At 43.3% G+C, this 18,052-nt stretch overlaps 1 protein-coding gene across 9 annotated transcripts in view; it reads right to left on the bottom strand.

Annotated features, from left to right (window-relative positions):
• Positions 1-18,052, bottom strand: part of stxbp6 (syntaxin binding protein 6 (amisyn)) — a 372,616-nt gene that overhangs the window by 97,060 nt on the left and 257,504 nt on the right. For all 9 annotated transcript variants that reach the window (XR_015080283.1, XM_086003427.1, XM_086003426.1 and 6 more), the window contains one exon: positions 10,084-10,214. Coding sequence is in view for 8 of the 9 variants with exons in the window: in XM_086003427.1 (XP_085859553.1) it covers positions 10,084-10,214 (131 nt within the window). In the remaining variant the exon portion in view is untranslated. The remainder of the gene's footprint in view (positions 1-10,083; positions 10,215-18,052) is intronic.

Raw genomic sequence — 18,052 nt, 5'->3', positions numbered from 1 at the left:
TTAAAACCACAACAGAGAACCTGACAGTGATAAGCACACTTGACGAGAGTACAATAAAACTCATAATCTGACAACATCCTAATATCACATTACAGACCTCTCAATACCTGAAATTTCCACCCCCCTCACCTTTCCCTCTCACCAATCTGCCAGAACACCAAAAAAACTACTGGAACTGCACATGCGCAACTACTTTATTTCATTGGCAGCACTCATGTCCTAGAACAAATGACACTGATCGTACAATCTAGTCTCCAGGCTCTCTCAAATCGCTCAAAATGATTTGATGTTTTTCCTCATGGGCTATTCCCCCCACCCCCCCCCCCCCCCGAGTAACTGACATTTCTATAATCCAAAATAAGGGTTAAATAATTTCACAATAATGTGATAAAATGTATTCACCGAATTGTCTTTTAATGCCTTATTTTACTTGAAGACCTCAGCTTCACTTGAAAGCCTAGGCATGGACTTGATATCTGATTCCCTGACCTGCAATCAGTGCCCAATTTCCCAGGATGCATCAGTAATATTCAAGTCAGCTACACTTTTGGAATTTTTATTTAGCTGTTAGCACTTTCTACTCAGTAGCTTTTCCTAAAATAATTTTGAAAAACAAGAAAAAAATTCAAAAGCTTTGAGGTAAACGTTATATTGAGTGCTTCTTTTAATAAAAAAGCAACTGCGCGTTGCGAGTGAGTGAAAAAAGTAAGTGTTCCGATTCCACACCAGCTGCAGCTTATTATTGTGTTCTATAAACTTAAGTTGGGTTGGGTGGGGTAAGCGAGAAGGGAGAGAGAAACTAAGACTTCAGATTACTGTTAGTTTCAGCTTCAAAAAGGTTGAATTTTGAGGCTGACTAATTAAATCCACCTGTTACTGACAGATAGAAAATGTCAATGTTAAGACTTACACTTACAAAACAGAGGGAAATGCCGTTCCTCATTTTAATTGGATTTCTTTTTTGAAAAAAACCAAGTTGACTTATGAAAGCAAACAGATAGGAAGGATGGAAAAGAAGGGAAGCAGGTTTAGTGTGAAGAGGCCTCTGGCATGGACCAAGTGGGAGTAGGGTGGAGTGGATGGAGAGTTAAGGTTGTGGTGAGCAGCAACAGAGCAAGGGGACGGAAGGATACAGGAGCTGAATGGGTAGTATGAAGGAGAAGTAGGGGCAGTACATAGGAACAGGAGTAGGCCATACAGCCTCTCAAGCCTGCTCTGCCATTCTACAAGATCATGCCCAATATTCGACCTCAACTCCACTTTCCCGCTGGATCCCCATATCCCTTGATTCCCCTAGAGTCCAAAAATCTATCGATCTCAGCCTTGAATATACTCAATGACTGAGCATCCACAGCCCTCTGGGGTAGAGAATTCCAAAGATTCACAACCCTCTCAGTGAAGAAATTTATCCTCATCTCAGTCCTAAATGGCCACCCCCTTATCCTGAGACTATGACCCCTAGTTCTAGACTCTCCAGCCAGAAGAAACAGCCGCTCAGCATCTACCCGGTCAAGCCCTCTCAGAATCTTATGTATTTCAATGAGATCACCTCTATTCTTCTAAACTCGAGAGTGTAGGCACATTCTACTCAATCTTTCCAGACAACCCTCTCACCCCAGGTGATGGGAGAGAGGAGCTAGAAAGGGGAGGAAATATTGGGAAAGCAGATGGGTAGGCAATGCGATGGGAATGAGGGGCAGGGAGGATGCATGAGGAGCAGCAGCAGACGGGAAAGTAGCTGCTGAGGGCCATATTTTCCTCGCAATACCTGTTAGTGGCTCCTAACCCCACCACACCACCTTCTTGCTGAAAGAAAAGAAGGCAGAAGCAGAAGATGACAGAGAGAGACAAAGACAGTAAAAGTGAGAGAAAGAGAGAGACGCAGCAGAAGGAGCAGAGACAGGCAAGAGTGTGATCATGTTCTCCAACCACAATCGAAGACTGACCTGTTCCATAAATACAAGGACAGAATGTATGACTTGGAAAAAGAGGCTGAATTACATCTGCACATCCTAGTCCAACTATGCCCTGCCATCTAGCCCTGCTTCATCTGTTGTCGACTCCCCTTGTACAATGCCACAAGAGATCGATGATATAAAGTAAAGCAAATTACTACTTCAAATAAATCAGGAAAGCACAATCGGTTGGCATAAGTAAATTTAGAACAAATATCAGGAAAAACTTCTTTGCTCATTGGAGAGATAATCTAACAAGCCAGGGAACAGAGACAAAAACCATTGTTGGTATTGAAAATATAGTTAATATACTAGAGGAATGAGCTTCCAAGAGCTAAGTGGCCTTTTCTTTATTATAATATTTTGGTTATAATTAATTAAATAGGTTTTCCATTGCCATGTTAGTAAATCCTGATGTATTTCCAATCCACTTAATAAATTCAATGTTAGTATAATTAAGGATTTAGAAGAACTATTTATATAATGGCTTAAAATGTTATCCAGGCATGTCCAATTTAAGAGTTTAACCTCATTAGTCCATTTTCTTTCTAACCCTTATAGCTGCTCATTTCTTTTTATTAATCCTTCGAAGGATTTGCACACTAAACAAGGTTAAAAAGGAAAACTCAGAAAAACTTTCAACTGATTTGAATGATCCTGGATACAAGTATCTGCATTTTAAATGTTCCAACTGATAAATACATGAATTCAAAAAACAAGTTACAAGTGTCTAAAAGGTGCACCTCTAACAACTAAACACTGTTGGATACAAAAAAGCAGGCGACACAAGATGGCAGCCTGGAAGATTGGGCCACGTGGGAGCTGGGTATCGGCAGGGCCACGAGTTTGTCTTGAGGGGGCGATAAATGGAGGTTGGGACACAAATAAAGGGCTCAATTCCTGAAAAGAGTGGTAAAATTATGGGACATAATTTCTATTGACATCATTAGCTGGTCAAATAGATTTCCAAAAAGTCATGGATTTAGCAGGGTAGTCAAAAAACAGTCAAGTGCAATTGCACTTCTGATCCCAAAACTATGTAATGTATTATTTCTATAACTTAAAATACACAATTCCTAGTCCAGTTAGTACAATTAAGTGGAATAGTCTGCAAAAAGAATTTGATTTTTGTTTACCGAACATTTGATGTACTGTAATGACAATTCCCTTTAAAACACATCACATGTCTGAGAAATCATCAGTCTGTTGCTTGCATGATGTAGCCATGATGAAAATGGTACATAAATGTTCTAGCTGTTTTTATATACTTGTTTTCAGGATGTGTGATATGCCGGCAAGGCTGCATTTTATTACCTGGTCGTCCTGAGGTGGTGGTGGGCCTTATCCCTGAACTACAGCAGTCCTTGTGATGACTGCGATCCCAGGTGTTCATAAAATCATAGAATCCTACAGCACAGGAGGCCATTTGGCCCGTCGTGCCTGTGCCGACTTTTTGAAAGAGCTGTCCAATTTAGTCCCACACCCAAGTCTTTTCCCCATAAACCTGCAAATTAGTGTTAGCTAGAGAATTCCAGGATACTGACCAGGCACCAAAGAAGGAACAGCAATACATGTGCAAGACACCGCAGTGAGACTTAGAGGGGAGCTTAGAGGTGTTGGTGTTCCGATGACACAGTGTTGCTCTTGTAGTTCCTGCTTGTAAAGATTCTGGGCAGGGAGGAGCAGACATAGTAACCTTGTTGAGTTGTTGAAGTACATGCTGTAGGTAGTAGATACTGCAGCCACAGTGTGCTGGTAGCGGAAGGGTGGATATTAAATCCAGTGGCACGGGTGATGATTAAGCAAACTGCTTTGCCCTGGATGTGCTGAGCTTCTTGAGTGGTGTTACTGATGAAGCAGCTGAAAATGGTTGGGCTGAGGATGCTTCCCCGAGGAACTCCTGCAGTGATATCCTGGGGCTATGATGATTGGAAAATGATCATAGTTGTTAGAGACCAATGTATCAGGTACAATGCAGCCATTGAAAGAGTTTCCCTTTGACTCATCAACCTCAGTTTTGGTAGAGCTCCTTGGTGCCATACTCAGCTGAATGCTGCCTTGGTGTTGAGGGCAGCTACTCTCACCTCTTTTCTGGCATTCAGCTCTGGTGTCCAAGTCTGGATCAAGGTCGTGTCGATTCAAGGGCTGAATGGTTCGGGCAAAACCCAGACTAAGCATTGGTGCACAGGTTATTGATGAGATGATGTTGTTTGTTGGCATTATTGATGACTCCTTCCATCACTTTGCTGACAATTGGAAAGAGGTTGTTAAGCTGGTAATTAGTTGGGTTAAATTTATCCTTTTTTTGGTGAATAGGAGATGACTAGACTATCTTCCACATTGGTAAATAGATTTCAGTGTCAGAATTTTACTGGAACAGCTCATCTAGGAGCATGGCTATCACTGGTGCACAAGTCTTCAACACTACAGTCGGGATTTGTATCCAGTGCACTCAGCTGCTTCTTAATGTCACGTGGGGTAAACTGAATCGACTGGGCTCTAGTAACTATGATGGTGGGTGTTACGTCCGTGAATAATTGAGACACGGACAGCAGGAGTGAACAAAATAAGTCTTTACTGGTGGAAGTCAATAGAGAAAACTAAAACACAGAGGCTCAGCAGCGCCTTTTATACAGGGGTAGTCACTGCCGGTACTGCAGTCTGAGACCAGTTATTCTCTTAAGGTACACACACAATTCCTCCCCTTTTAGATAAACAGTACATAACATTCATTTAACAACTAAATGATAACTAATTACAATCACAATTACTGTTGCTAGATACATTGGTTAAGTTTAAGCAATTATAAGTTCAGTCTTTGAGGAGGCTTCCTGATTCTGTCTGGATAACGCCTCTTTCGGGTATCAGGTTCTTCTGGCAATGTTGCGTCAGGATCAATGTCGTTGTTTGGTTCATCTGCTTCCAATATTACCGGTTCTGCGGTAGCTGCAATTGGAACGTCGATTTCATTACCAGGTGTATCAGATCGTGGAGTGGAGTTGACGTTTTCCAGTGACTCTAGTATCTGGTTAGCATGGCATCTTACAATGCTCTCCCCAACATCCACGGTATACATGAGAGGTCCTTGTCGTGTACAAATCGTTCCTGGCTGCCATTTCTCAGTGCGGTAGTCCCGGGCCAAAACTGGTTGACCTATCTTAAAACTCCTGGTCGGCCTTTCATTCATATTCTGAAACTGCCTGTTCTCCACATCTCTTCGGACGTTTGGCTTAACCAAATCCAAGCGGCATCGTAGTCTTCGATTGAAGAACATCATGGCTGGAGTTTGGTTGGTAACCGCATGTGTCGCATTCCGGTAGGCAAAGAAGAAGTTGTCCACCTTGTGTTGTAGGGGTATGTCTTCATTACACATTGCCTTGATAGCCTTCTTGAATGTTTGGACAAACCTCTCGGCCAATCCATTAGTGGCTGGATGATATGGGGCAGATGTGTAATGCTTAACACCATTGTTCTTTAAGAACCTCCGGAACTCTTCAGACACAAACTGTGGTCCATTGTCAGAGCAAATCTGTTCAGGCAGCCCATTCCTGGCGAATATGGTTCGTAAAACTGTGATAGTTTTTTCCGTGGTGGTTGAGGACATTTTTATTACCTCTGGCCACTTTGAATGTGCATCCACCGCAATTAAAAACATCGAGTCCATGAAGGGACCAGCAAAATCAATGTGCACCCTTTGCCATGGAGATGAGGGCCACTCCCATGGATGCAGAGGAGCTTGTGGTGGGGCGTTTTGGACCTTCTGGCATCCTGCACAGCTCTTGGTCATCTCTTCGATTGCTGTATCGATTCCCGGCCACCACACAAACGCTCTGGCTAAGCTCTTCATTTTTACCCCACCCAGATGACCCTCATGAAGCTCATTGAGCACTCTATCCGTCAACTTAGGTGGAATTACTACTCTGGATCCACACATCAAGGTTCCTCTGCACACTGACAGCTGTTCTCTTCTCGGCGAGAATGCTGGCAGCATTGGTTCGCCATGTGCTGGCCATCCCTTCACCGTTAAATCATAGACCCAGGAGTGTGTCGGGTCATTCCGTGTTTCCTTTTCTATGTTTGCATTCGTCACAGGGAGACATTCGACTATGGTCGAGTGGAATAACTCCATTGGATCCACTGCAAGGTCGTCTTCTTCCACCGTCGGCAACGGTAGGCGTGACAATCCATCAGCATTTCCATGCTGTTTAGTTCCTTTGTACTCGATGTCATATTGGTGTGCCCCTAGGAAAAGGGACCATCTCTGCAGCCGTTGTGCTGTCATTATCGGTACACCCTTCTGAGGGTTGAAAATGGAGACAAGAGGTTGATGATCGGTTAGTAGAGTAAATTTTTGACTGTGCAGGTAGTGATTGAACTTCTTCACCCCCCACACTAGGCTGAGGGCCTCTGTCAATCTGGGCGTAGTTACGCTCGGCAGAAGTTAACGAGCGTGACGCAAAAGCTATCGGTGTGGTGTATGTGCCTTTAAGAGCAATTATGGTGTATGTGCCTTTAAGAGCCCCAGGTGTGCGTAATGCCGGTAATTGCCACTTGGGCTATATAAGCCTGTGTATTGTGTATATCCTTTAGAAACCCCCCCCAGACTTGCTTAGTAAATACCTATGAACCAACTCCTGTCTTCAGTGTCTTTATCTACACACGGACACTACAATCGGCCTCTCTAAACCATCAAGGAATTTATGTGACAGTACCGCCCCAATGCCGTAGGGAGACGCATCACACGCCAGTCTGATTGGCAGTGCTGGGTTGTAGTGAGCCAAAACTTCCCTTGAAGTGATTAAGTCCTTACTCTTCTGAAAGGCACGCTTACAATCATCGCTCCATTTCCATGCTACCCCCGTTCGTAGCAGGGCGTTCAGTGGGTGCAGAATTGTTGACAAATTCGGCAAAAACTTATGATAGTAATTCACCAATCCGAGGAATGACCTCAGTTGCGACACATTTTCAGGCGCTGGGGCCTTAACAACCGCTTCAATTTTGTCAGGGGACTTATGTAACCCCTCTTCATCAATCACGTGGCCACAATACGATATCTGTTTCTTAAAAAATTCGCACTTGGGGCAGCCCATGTTCCCGTAGTCTAGTGAGCACCTGTTCTAGGTTGTTAAGGTGTTCACTGTCATCTTCACCTGTTACAAGGATGTCGTCCAAGTAACAGTCCCCGGAATCCCTTGCAGGACTTGTTCCATCGCTCTTTGCCATATCGCCGGACCCGATGCTACTCCGAATACCAATCGATGATACTGGTAAAGACCTTTGTGAGTGTTTATCATGAGATACTTCCGAGAGGACTCTTCAACCTCCATCTGCAAATATGCTTGTGTTAGGTCAATTTTTGTAAAACGCTTCCCTCCAGACAGTGAGGCGAAGATGTCTTCTATCCTTGAAAGAGGATATTGTACTGTGTGAAGGACTGGGTTCACCGTCACCTTTAAATCCCCACAGATGCGAATCTTCCTTGGCTCCCCGGACTTATTGCTTAACGTTTTCTTCATGACAGGAACGATGGGTGTCGCCCACTCGCTCCAGTCGACCTTAGACAACACGCCCGCCTTCTCCAGCTCTGCCTCGACGGCTGGGCGAATTGCATATGGTACCGGTCTTGCTTTGAAAAACTTGGGAACTGCATTCTCTTCTATTTTTATCGAGGCGGTTATGCCTTTAAACGTGCCCAGTTCTTGTTGAAATACCTCTTTGGCGTTAGCTACGATTGTTGACAATCGTCCAGGAGTGACGTCTTCATCTTTTTTACCGTCCACCGTCATTGCATGAATGGAATGCCAATCTAAGTTTATCTTCCTGATCCATTCCCGTCCCAATAACGGTGGTCCACCATTTGGCAGTATGTAGAGATACAATTTCCGTATTTTCTTGCCGTTGTATTCGACAGGCACCCTTATTTTTCCTCTGGGGTATACTTTTTGCCCCGTATACGTCGTCAAGACGATGGATGTCTCTCTCAAGGGTATGTATGAAAATAGCCGCTCGTAGTCTCGTCGATTCATGATGGTTAGCGCTGATCCTGTATCCAATTCCATTTTAACTTGGGACCCTGCTATCGTGAGGGTGACCCAAATGGTTCGGTGATCCTCTTTTGCGATTACATTGTGAAGTTTGAGACAGCTTAGTCTCCTGTTCCCGGATTCACTATCGCTCATCTGGTCTTCGGAACTACTGTCCGTCATCTTTTGTACTTTCTTGTACGGTTCCTTAGTAGCCTTTTTGTTGTCGCTGGTTTTCTTCCCAGACCTGCAAACTCGTGCAATGTGTCCCATCTTCCCGCATTGCCTGCATATTTTGTCTTTGGACCAGCAGTCCTTCTGGTCATGGTTAGTTCTGCCGCAGCGATAACATTTTGCAAATCCCCGTGTCATTTCGTGGGTGCCGTATTCCTGTGGTTTTTGTTGAATTTCTGCAGCTCCCCTGGCTGCTGCTTCATATGATACTGCCACGCTGAAAGCCTTATCTAGCGTCAGCTCTTTCTCTGAGAGTAACTTCTTCTGGGTTCCTTCACTCAGGAGTCCACAGACAAATTTGTCCCGTAGGGTATCTGCCAGTCCTGCTCCGAACTGGCAGTGCTTTGATAGCTTGCGTAGTTCCGTAAGATACTCAGCATTGCTCTCATCTTTGTGCCGAGTTCTCCTGTGGAATTTAAATCTTTCTGCTATCAACAGCGGTGTAGGGTTTGAGTGTTCCTGTAGGACAGCAACAATTTCGTTAAAACTCTTCGCCTTCGGTTTGGCTGGAGTAATCAGGTCCCGCAATAGGCCGTACGTTCTGGCGCCCATTAAGTTTAACAATATCGATGCCTTTTTCCCCTCCGCTATTTCGTTTGCCTCGAAATATACCTCGACTCTTTCCACATACGTGGTCCAGTCCTCTATTGTATTATCAAAAGCAGTGATACAGCCAGTCTTCGGCATCTTGCAAATCTAAAATGGCACCTCCCGCGCTTTGCCTTCTTCCCCGATTTAACAAAATGGCGCCTCCCGCGCTTTGCCTTCTTACCCGCTGTTGTTAGCGCTGCTTTCCACGGTTTCTTGCGCATTTAATATTGATTTTTTTTCTTTTATTATTTTCCCGTTATGGAGCGGACCCTCTGGGACACTTCCCTCCCTCTTCTTAGGTCCGAACGCTGCCTGGCTTCGAAGCACCAGCCGCGCCCTGTGTGCTCCACCCGCTCTCTCTCTCTCTCTCTCTCTCTCTGTTTGCTTCCCGACTCGCTGCCCGGCCCCGTTGAAAAGCCACCCGATCGAGCTCCAGCCCGCCGCAGCCCAGGAAGGATCAGTGCACTACCTACCACCAGCCCGATTAGCTGGGAAACCACAGACCGAGGAACCAAGCCTGGCTCTGGACAGTCTCTCCTGCAAGTTTTCAATCCGACGATTTGGAGGGCGGTTGCCCACGGTCGACGCCCGTTTCTCGAGTTTCTTTGGATGTTATTTATTTATTTTAATTTTTTTCTTTCTTCTGGCTTCGACCTTCAATAACGTCGTCTGAAGTGCTGCCGAGTTGCAGGTAAGTTCGTTTCTTACTCGTCGCCAGTGTTACGTCCGTGAATAATTGAGACACGGACAGCAGGAGTGAACAAAATAAGTCTTTACTGGTGGAAGTCAATAGTGAAAACTAAAAACACAGAGGCTCACTAGCGCCTTTTATACAGTGGTAGTCACTGCCGGTACTGCAGTCGGAGACCAGTTATTCTCTTAAAGGTACATACACAACAGTGGGGACATCAGGAACAGGCCGAGGAGGACCCTCCACTCTTGTCCATGGTAAAGACAGAGGACCCTTTAAGTATAGAATCATGGCACAAGGCCAACATATTCCATTTATTCATGATTCCATTGCTCACCACACAGAATGTGGGCAGTCAGACTTTGCATGTCAAGAACTTGTTGTAGAAAACTTGGTTTTGTGGAATAAGGGTTTTGATTTAGACTCCAGATGTAGCATTAGTAATGGAATGAGCAGAGATATACATTACAATTTCTATAGCCTACTTATGAAAGTTGTAAGTCAAGCACACCATTTCTTGGCACACTAGTTTTGTGTTCATCACAATTCAACACCACCCCTCTTCTAGTATTTGCATCACCTGACTCACCCTGTTGGGGTCTATACCATTCACTTGTCGAAGCTGCTCAAGCATCCACTGTGACCTTCTCACAAAGGACGATGACCCTTCAAACTGCTTGACCTTGGTAATGGAAACCAGCGTTGGCTTCTTATTAGTCACTGCAATGAAGAAGAAATACAAGTCACTCACATATCCCAACAGCAATACTGAAAGCCATCAATTAACCTGTTCACACCGAGACAGTAACGCTGTGAAAAATGGCAAATTGATTGACTGCAGCAATATATAGTAACTAAATTATTTTTCAGTGATATGCCAGCAAATGACACCTTTATCACCCGCCCTTGCATCATGGTCTCCAGGCATAATAATAGGATGCACTTTAGGTTTTTTACAGTTATTCCTCTTTGCAGAGTTTAACGCAATCAACCACTGGTCACTAACCCAAGTCTTTCTTTCTCCATTTCTCGGCGTCCGGTTATTTTCCACCTTTGGCAACATAAGGTGCTATACAAGTATAAACTGTTGTAATTCGGATATTGCCTCCTGATCCCATCTTTAGCTTAGCATGAGATGGGACCTTCACTGACATCAGAAGACTGCAAGAATGGACTTTCTAGCATAAAAAGACCTGTATTTGTTTTGACAGTGAGTGTACTATTTTCACTTGTGTGGTCCTGTTTGGTGGATGCTCTTAGGTTTATACCTTCACAGCACATGACAGCCCAACACACATTATTAAATTATACCACGTGTACTGAAGAGGAAACTAATGATTAGGAAAGCAATAGAATGAATTACAGAAAGTAAGGAAAAATAAAATTAAGAAAACTGATATCAATGCACAGTGTTAAGTTGCAGTAAAATAAGGAGGCAAAATTGATTTAAGATTTTGTATCTGAATTTCAGACACTCTAGGAGGCAAATTGCTAAATATTATATTTTTTTATTAAGGAAGATTAGTGTGTCAGATATTTTCAGCAGAGCTGTAATTAAACGATTGGAGTTCCTATGTTGGATTCTCAAATTTCAGAAGACTATGTGACATTTCAGCTGCATCCACTCTTTGAAACTGCCAGAGACAGAACTATCATTCGGTATCGCTGTTTTAATTCTGGCATTCACTATTTGCACAACGGTAATTACCATGTGAAGTTGCTGTGTCATTGAGAATTGATAAAATTCCCATTTTACTGCCTTTAGATGTCACCAGCACATCTTGCAACAATAATTATTGTATCTGTAGTGCTCCTTAGTGACAACTAGTGGCACATAATCAGCACTCCCTTAGAGCTTTGGAAACTGAATTTTAAAAAAAACACAAGATTAATGATTTATTAGTACATTAGATTTAGAATAAAACTGTAATCACCAGTCAGATCCACTTTATTTTATATACAATCATGTTTAAAATAGAGGCCATTAGATTCTGAATTAAAATGCTATGCAGCCCATTGAAACTCTTGAATAGTAGTTGACCTTATAACACTAACAGTCTAATTACATGTTTTTTAAAATAACCCTACAAGGCCAGCCCCGAGAAAGCTCCTTAGTGCCTCACTGCATTCCTAACATTTCAAAATTAGAAAGAAGGCCTTGATTGGTTGACTAATGTTTCCAACTGAGGTTATTTGTTTTTGTAACTTTCCTTCAGCACAATGGTTTAATTGGCAAGTGTGCTGAAAGTCTGGTAGGCTTTAGCTTCAGGACTTCGAGGGACAGTTAGCTGCATAGTTGAGTCTGCAACATCAGGATAAGAAAGCTGACAGTTAAAGATAAGGTGGAACATCTGGTGCCTCCCAGATTTGGTAATTATCAATCTGTTCAGTTTACAGATATAGTTTGTTTGATGAAGAATTTTACTAGACAACTGTAACGTTGCATGAATATTACATTATGTATTAGTCTGTAGAATCTCTTGCATCATATATATGTTGTACTCATTTAGTATAGGAGTTGTATTACTGTGGATTCTATTTAAAAAAAATAATAAAGTCTGACCTCCGAGGGACTAAGGTGTGTGCGGAGTGTTTCTTTGAAGATTACAATTACAAAGTATTTACAGCACAGAAACAGGCCTTTCGGCCCAACAGGTCCATGTTGGTGTTTATGCTCCACACGAGACTCCTCCCGCCCCTCTTCATCTCACCCCATCAACATATTCTTCTGTTGCAGTGAAGAAAATTCTGTCAGCCACTTTCTCATCCAAGACAGCCATGAACTCCCACTGGGGCAGGGTAGGGGGGGGAACTGAAATTCCCGAGACTGGATTAAACAAACTCAGATTATCATGTCATTTCTTCCAATGATCACTCATTCGAACAGTGCTAATCATACAATGTTACAACACAGAAACAGGCCATTCAGCCCATCAAGTCAGCGCATTTTTTTTTCCTCTACAGGTGGACCTAATTCAATGATGTGCTCCTACTTGCACCCTATACCCATTAATAGTTCTCTTCTTCAAGCAATTGTCTAATTCCCCTCTCTCCAGTTCCACTGCATGACTTTCAAAGTTGAAGATTGAAAAATTGTAACCAGAGCCTTTGCTATCTCTTCTCTGATTTGCATGCCATCAGCACCCAGTAACTAACCCACCTTCAGTTCTGCCAATAGTTTCTTTTTGTAAACAAAAGTCAATTCCTTTTCTAGTTACAGGTAGCTCAATCAATTGTTCTAAAACCCCCTCTAGTACACCTACATTCTCATTTCCACCATCAGTTGTAAAATAAAACAATGCAAAATATTTAATATCTCTACCACAATTAGATTCCCTCTTTCATCAGAGTGGCCATACTCTCTCGAACTATTCTTTTAATTTTTATGTCCCTCATTATTTCCCTTTATATTGGCCTTGAATTTCCGATCGGAGGTTTCCTGCGGGCAGACACCTCTGAGCAGAAAAAAAAAAAAAATCTACGAACCTACCTGCTGGTTCCGTAGATACCCAGGCAAGCAATCCTGGGGCTCTCCTCTTTGAAATGTGCAGAGGCCCAGGTATCCCAGGGGCGCATGCGGTTCGCAAGCACCCCTGGGATCACGTGGGCCAGGCAAACCAATGGAAGAAGGGAATCCCCCTTCATACTTCTGACAGTTCCGTACACATAGAACTGTCAAAAGTATGAATGGGGATGACTGCAAAAATACACCAACACACTGAAATAAATTTTTAAAAAACCATTACATATATAAAATTAATTAAAATGCCATTTAATTAAATTTTAAACAAATTAATTTTTTTCAAAAATAAATTAAAATGTTTTAAAGGGGCTAAAAATAACCTTACCTTATTGCACAGGTTTTTTAAAATGTTTAAATGATTAAAATAACATTAAAATATTTTTTTTCCCCAAACTCTTATGCTGGTAAAAGCAGACCTTATGCCTGCTTTTACCAGGCGTAAGAGTTCTTGACAGATCGCAAGTGCCAGGTTTTAGCGCATATGGGTGCGTACACACCTCATACGCACCCGTAGGAGTCGTAAAATTTGACCTATTACCTGCTAGTCTTTTTTACATATTCCCTTACAGCACTACTAATTTCCCTTTGAACTCACATAACTGACTATAGTCCTCATATTTATTGCCAGCATTGTTTGACCTAATTTTATAACATGCCCCCTTTTAATTTGTTCAGCTTTAATCTATTTATCCACAGAACTCTACTCTTTGATGTATCCCTTTTTTGCCTTAGAGAAATATATTTATTTTGTACTCTATTCAACTCGAGAATTTCAAACTGCTGATCTGCCTACCTGTTCACTAACTTTTCTGCCCTGTTAATTTGGGCTAGATCCCTTTTGATCACACTGAGCGTTGCCCTGTTAATTTGGGCTAGATCCCTTTTGATCACACTGAGCGTTGCCCTTTTTCTAGTCCAGCTCCTTTATCGTTGACTCTTCATTATCCTTTTCTATTTGTAACTATGTTGTGATCGCTATTTCTAATTTGCTCTCCTGCCCTCACACAAGTTATTTGCCCCATTTAGTTTCCCAGAACTAAATCAAGCAATGCTTCCTTCCTTATTGGACCTGGAACAGTGATCTAGGAAGCAGTCATGGATGCAATCGAAAAAATGTTACCCACTTTCACCACATGCATTGACTTTATTCTAGTCTGTGTCCAGATAGTTAAAATCACCCAATATTACTGCCCTGCTGTTCTTGCACCCCCATGAGCTGTTGTAGATCAACACCTCTACCTCATCTGCAGTTTGGTAGCCTGTAATGTTCACCAAGAATTGTACCATTTCCCTTACTATTTCTTACCTCTATCCATATGAAGTTTGTCTTAACGCAACCCCTTATGTTCTAGTGCTATGATGGAATCATTCACAAACAGTGCTACCCCACCTTCCCCTTTCCCCCCCTCCTCCTAGCTCCTGAAAATGTTATAACCAGGATTATTACATTCCCAGTCCTGTCCAAACATAAGCTACATCTCTGTTTATACGTACTAATCATATCCCTCCATAGTTATCAATGCTTTGAACCCTCCAATTTTGTGTTGAATGGTTTGTGCATTCACATACATACCTCTGAATCCCAAGGCCAATTTTTTGGAACATTGATTTTTTTTGTCCCTGGTTTTATCATTTAATTACCTGGTGTTTGTCTCTCTCTGACTCATAGCCTGTTTCTATCTCTTTCACCTCAGAGTATTTTCGCTATTTATTTCAGCTAAGCCTTCTATTCCAATTAATCCTGCTTTTCCCCCTCAATCCTGCTTTTCCCCCTCTAGTCTCAAACCTAGACTTTCCTGGTTTAATCCACCTCCATTGCCCCATTTACCTTCTCTGTAAAAACACTAGTGCTGTTTCAGTTCAGGAGATGGCCGCCCCATTCGACATCATCCTTCCTAGCTCCAGAACTCACTTCACTGCTCTAAGATTGTGAATGCTTCTCTCCAGCACCAGAGCTGCAGCCAAAAGCTGACCTTCCTAATCAGCTTCTCCTTAGCCTCTTCACTGTGTAGCACAGGAAGCAATCCAGAGATTACCACACTCGAGGTCTTGTTTCACAATCTAGTGTCTGACTCCTTAAACTTCCTCTGCAAGACCTCAAAAATACTTCCACATAATATCATAGCATCCAACATGGACCATGACCTTTGGCCACTCTCCCTCTCTTTCCAGAAGTTTTCCCACCCATTTCATGATGTTCCTCACCCTGGCACAGGGAAGCAACTGGTCACGCCCACAAAAAAGACTATTCTTCTGACGGCAGAATTTCCCTCTATGATCACCCTCCCATTCTTGCAGTCTACCTGCTTTTCGACCCCTGGGGTCACCCTTTGCTCTATGGTGCTGCAATATTCCTCAGGATCACTCCCGTCACTATCCACTACATGCTTGTCCAACACTAAGGCTAGAATTTTACCGGCATTGAGAGGATGGATCGGAGGCGGGTCAGCTGTGAAATTTGAAATGATTGACAGCAGGTAGGGAACCCACCGTCAACCCGCCTCCACTCTAGTCTCCCACGTGTCGGGTCCATCAGCGCTGAACAGACTCAACACCAAGCGGCGGGGGAGGCAATTTAGATCATTAGCTGGATTGTTGAGAGGCAATTAAGTCTTATTTTAAGCTCACCTTTAGACTGAGAGTTCGCCAACAGCTTCCCCGCTGCTCGGGGATCAAGTCAGGTAAGGAGGTTGGGTGTTGTGTCAGCATGGGATCATTTACTAACTTGACAGCTGCAAATGGTCTATGAAAGTTCCCATTTCATAGGTCTTCACTTTCCAAGGTTAGAAGCTGTTCCTTATTGCATTTAGAAGAGAGATTGACCTTTATGCAAATAGCAAGTGTTTGGAGCAATCTCTCTATCCAGTGTCACCTCATTGGAAAAACCTCTCACCATTGACAGATCACATCTGTCATCTCAACCACACCCACCATCTATTCCATCAGCATTGGTGCCCTTGAAGAAATCTCACCTTGGTCCTCAGAATCCCACCACGATCAGCCCCAATAACACCACCAACCTTCTCCGCAACCAACTGATGCTGCACAGGACACAAGCACCCGACCACATTGCTGCCCGGGAGGCCAAGGATGGTCTCACCATGGCCAGATTTACTTCACTTGACCCTGCACACCCTGGCTGCCACATGATGCACCAGGTTGGCACCACCCCACACCAACACCATAAAGCATCCCTACAATGACCAAGCCATTCCTTTCACATTCATCACCATTGCTTGGGGGTGGGGTTGGGGGTGGGGGGGGTAGTACCCTTATGTCTCACCATTCACTACAACTCACTAAGCCACTTCCAAAGGTGCACACAAATCTGTCCAAGAACGCAGTGTTGAAAATAAAAATTTCAATGTTTGACACCACATTAACAGAAACTTCACGTGAACATTGGCTAAAACACACACACGTGCCTACCATTGTGTGTTGTTAGTTGGTATGGTTGGACGAGGATGAGTGTGAGGGGTGGCTAGTGAAATGGAGGAGTGATAATGTAGATAGAGGGGGATGGGTGGAGGTGCATGGCAAGTTGGAGAGAGAGTAAGGATGTGCAGGAGTAGTGTAGGGAAACCTGAGGATTGGGAGCAGTTTAGGATTCAGCACAGGAGGACAAAGGGATTAATTAAGAGGGGGAAAATAGAGTATGAGAACAAGCTTTCAGGGAACATAAACACTGACTGGAAATGCTTCTATAGATAGGTGAACAGCAAAAGATTGGTGAAGTCAAGCGTAGGTCTCTTGCAGTCAGAATCAGGTGAATTTATAAAGGGGAACAAAGAAATAGCAGACCAATTAAATACATACTTTGGTTCTGTCTTCACAAAGGAGGACACAAATAACCTCCCAGAGATGTCGGGGAACATAGGGTCTAATGAGCAGGAGGAACTGAATGAAATCAGTATTTGTAGGGAAATGGTGTTAGGGAAATTGATGGGATTGAAGGCCGATAAATCCTCAGGGCCTGATAATCTAAATCCTAGGGTACTTAAGGAAGTGGCCCTAGAAATAGTAGATGCATTGCTGGTCATCTTCCAAAATTCTACAGACTCTGGAACAGTTCCCATGGATTGGAGGGTAGCTAATGTTACTCCACTATTCAAAAAAGGTGGTAGAGAGAAAATGGGGAATTATAGACCGGTAAGCCTGACATCGGTAGTGGGGAAAATGCTAGAGTCCATTATAAAAGATGTAATAGCAGAGCACTTGGAAAACAGTGACAGGATCGGACAAAGTCAACATGGATTTACAAAAGGTAAATCATGTTCGACTAATCTACTGGAATTTTTTGAGGATGTAACTGGTAGAATAGATAAGGGACAACCAGTGGATGTGGTGTATTTGGGCTTTCAGAAGGCTTTCAATAAGGTCCCACATAAGAGATTAGCGTGTGAAGTTAAAGCACAAGGGATTGGGGGCAAGGTACTGACTTGGATAGAGAACTGGTTGGCAGACAGGAAGCAAAGAGTTGGAATAAACGGGTCTTTTTCCGAGTGGCAGGCAGTGATGAATGGGGTACCGCAGGGATCGGTGCTAGGACCCCAGCTATTCACAATATATATTAATGATCTAGACAAGGGAACTAGATGCAATATCTCCGAGTTTGCAGATGACACAAAGCTGGGCGGGCGTGTGTGCTGTGAGGAGGATGCCGAGAAACTCCAGTATGATTTGGACAGGTTGGGTGATTGGGCAGATGCATGGCAGATGCAGTATAATGTGGATAAATGCAAGGTTATCCACTTTGGTGGCAAAAGCAGGAAGGCAGATTATTATCTGAATGGCAATAGATTGGGAGGAGGGGAAGTGCAACGAGACCTGGGTGTCCTTGTGCACCAGTCGCTGAAGGTAAGCATGCAGGTACAGCAGGCGGTTAAGACTTCGTAGCGTGAGGATTAGAGTACAGGAACAAGGATGTCTTGCTGCATTTGTACATGGCCTTGGTGAGACCACACCTTGAGTATTGTGTGCAGTTTTGGTCACCTTATCTGAGGAAGGATGTTCTTGCCATGGAGGGAGTGCAGCG

The sequence above is a fragment of the Somniosus microcephalus genome, chromosome 12 (genome assembly GCF_052327205.1).
Source record: "Somniosus microcephalus isolate GS21.2 chromosome 12, FLI_Smic_1.0, whole genome shotgun sequence".
NCBI lineage: Eukaryota > Metazoa > Chordata > Chondrichthyes > Squaliformes > Somniosidae > Somniosus > Somniosus microcephalus.
The sequence above is the reverse complement of the archived record's forward strand: the minus strand, read 5'-3'. Positions and strand labels throughout refer to the sequence as shown.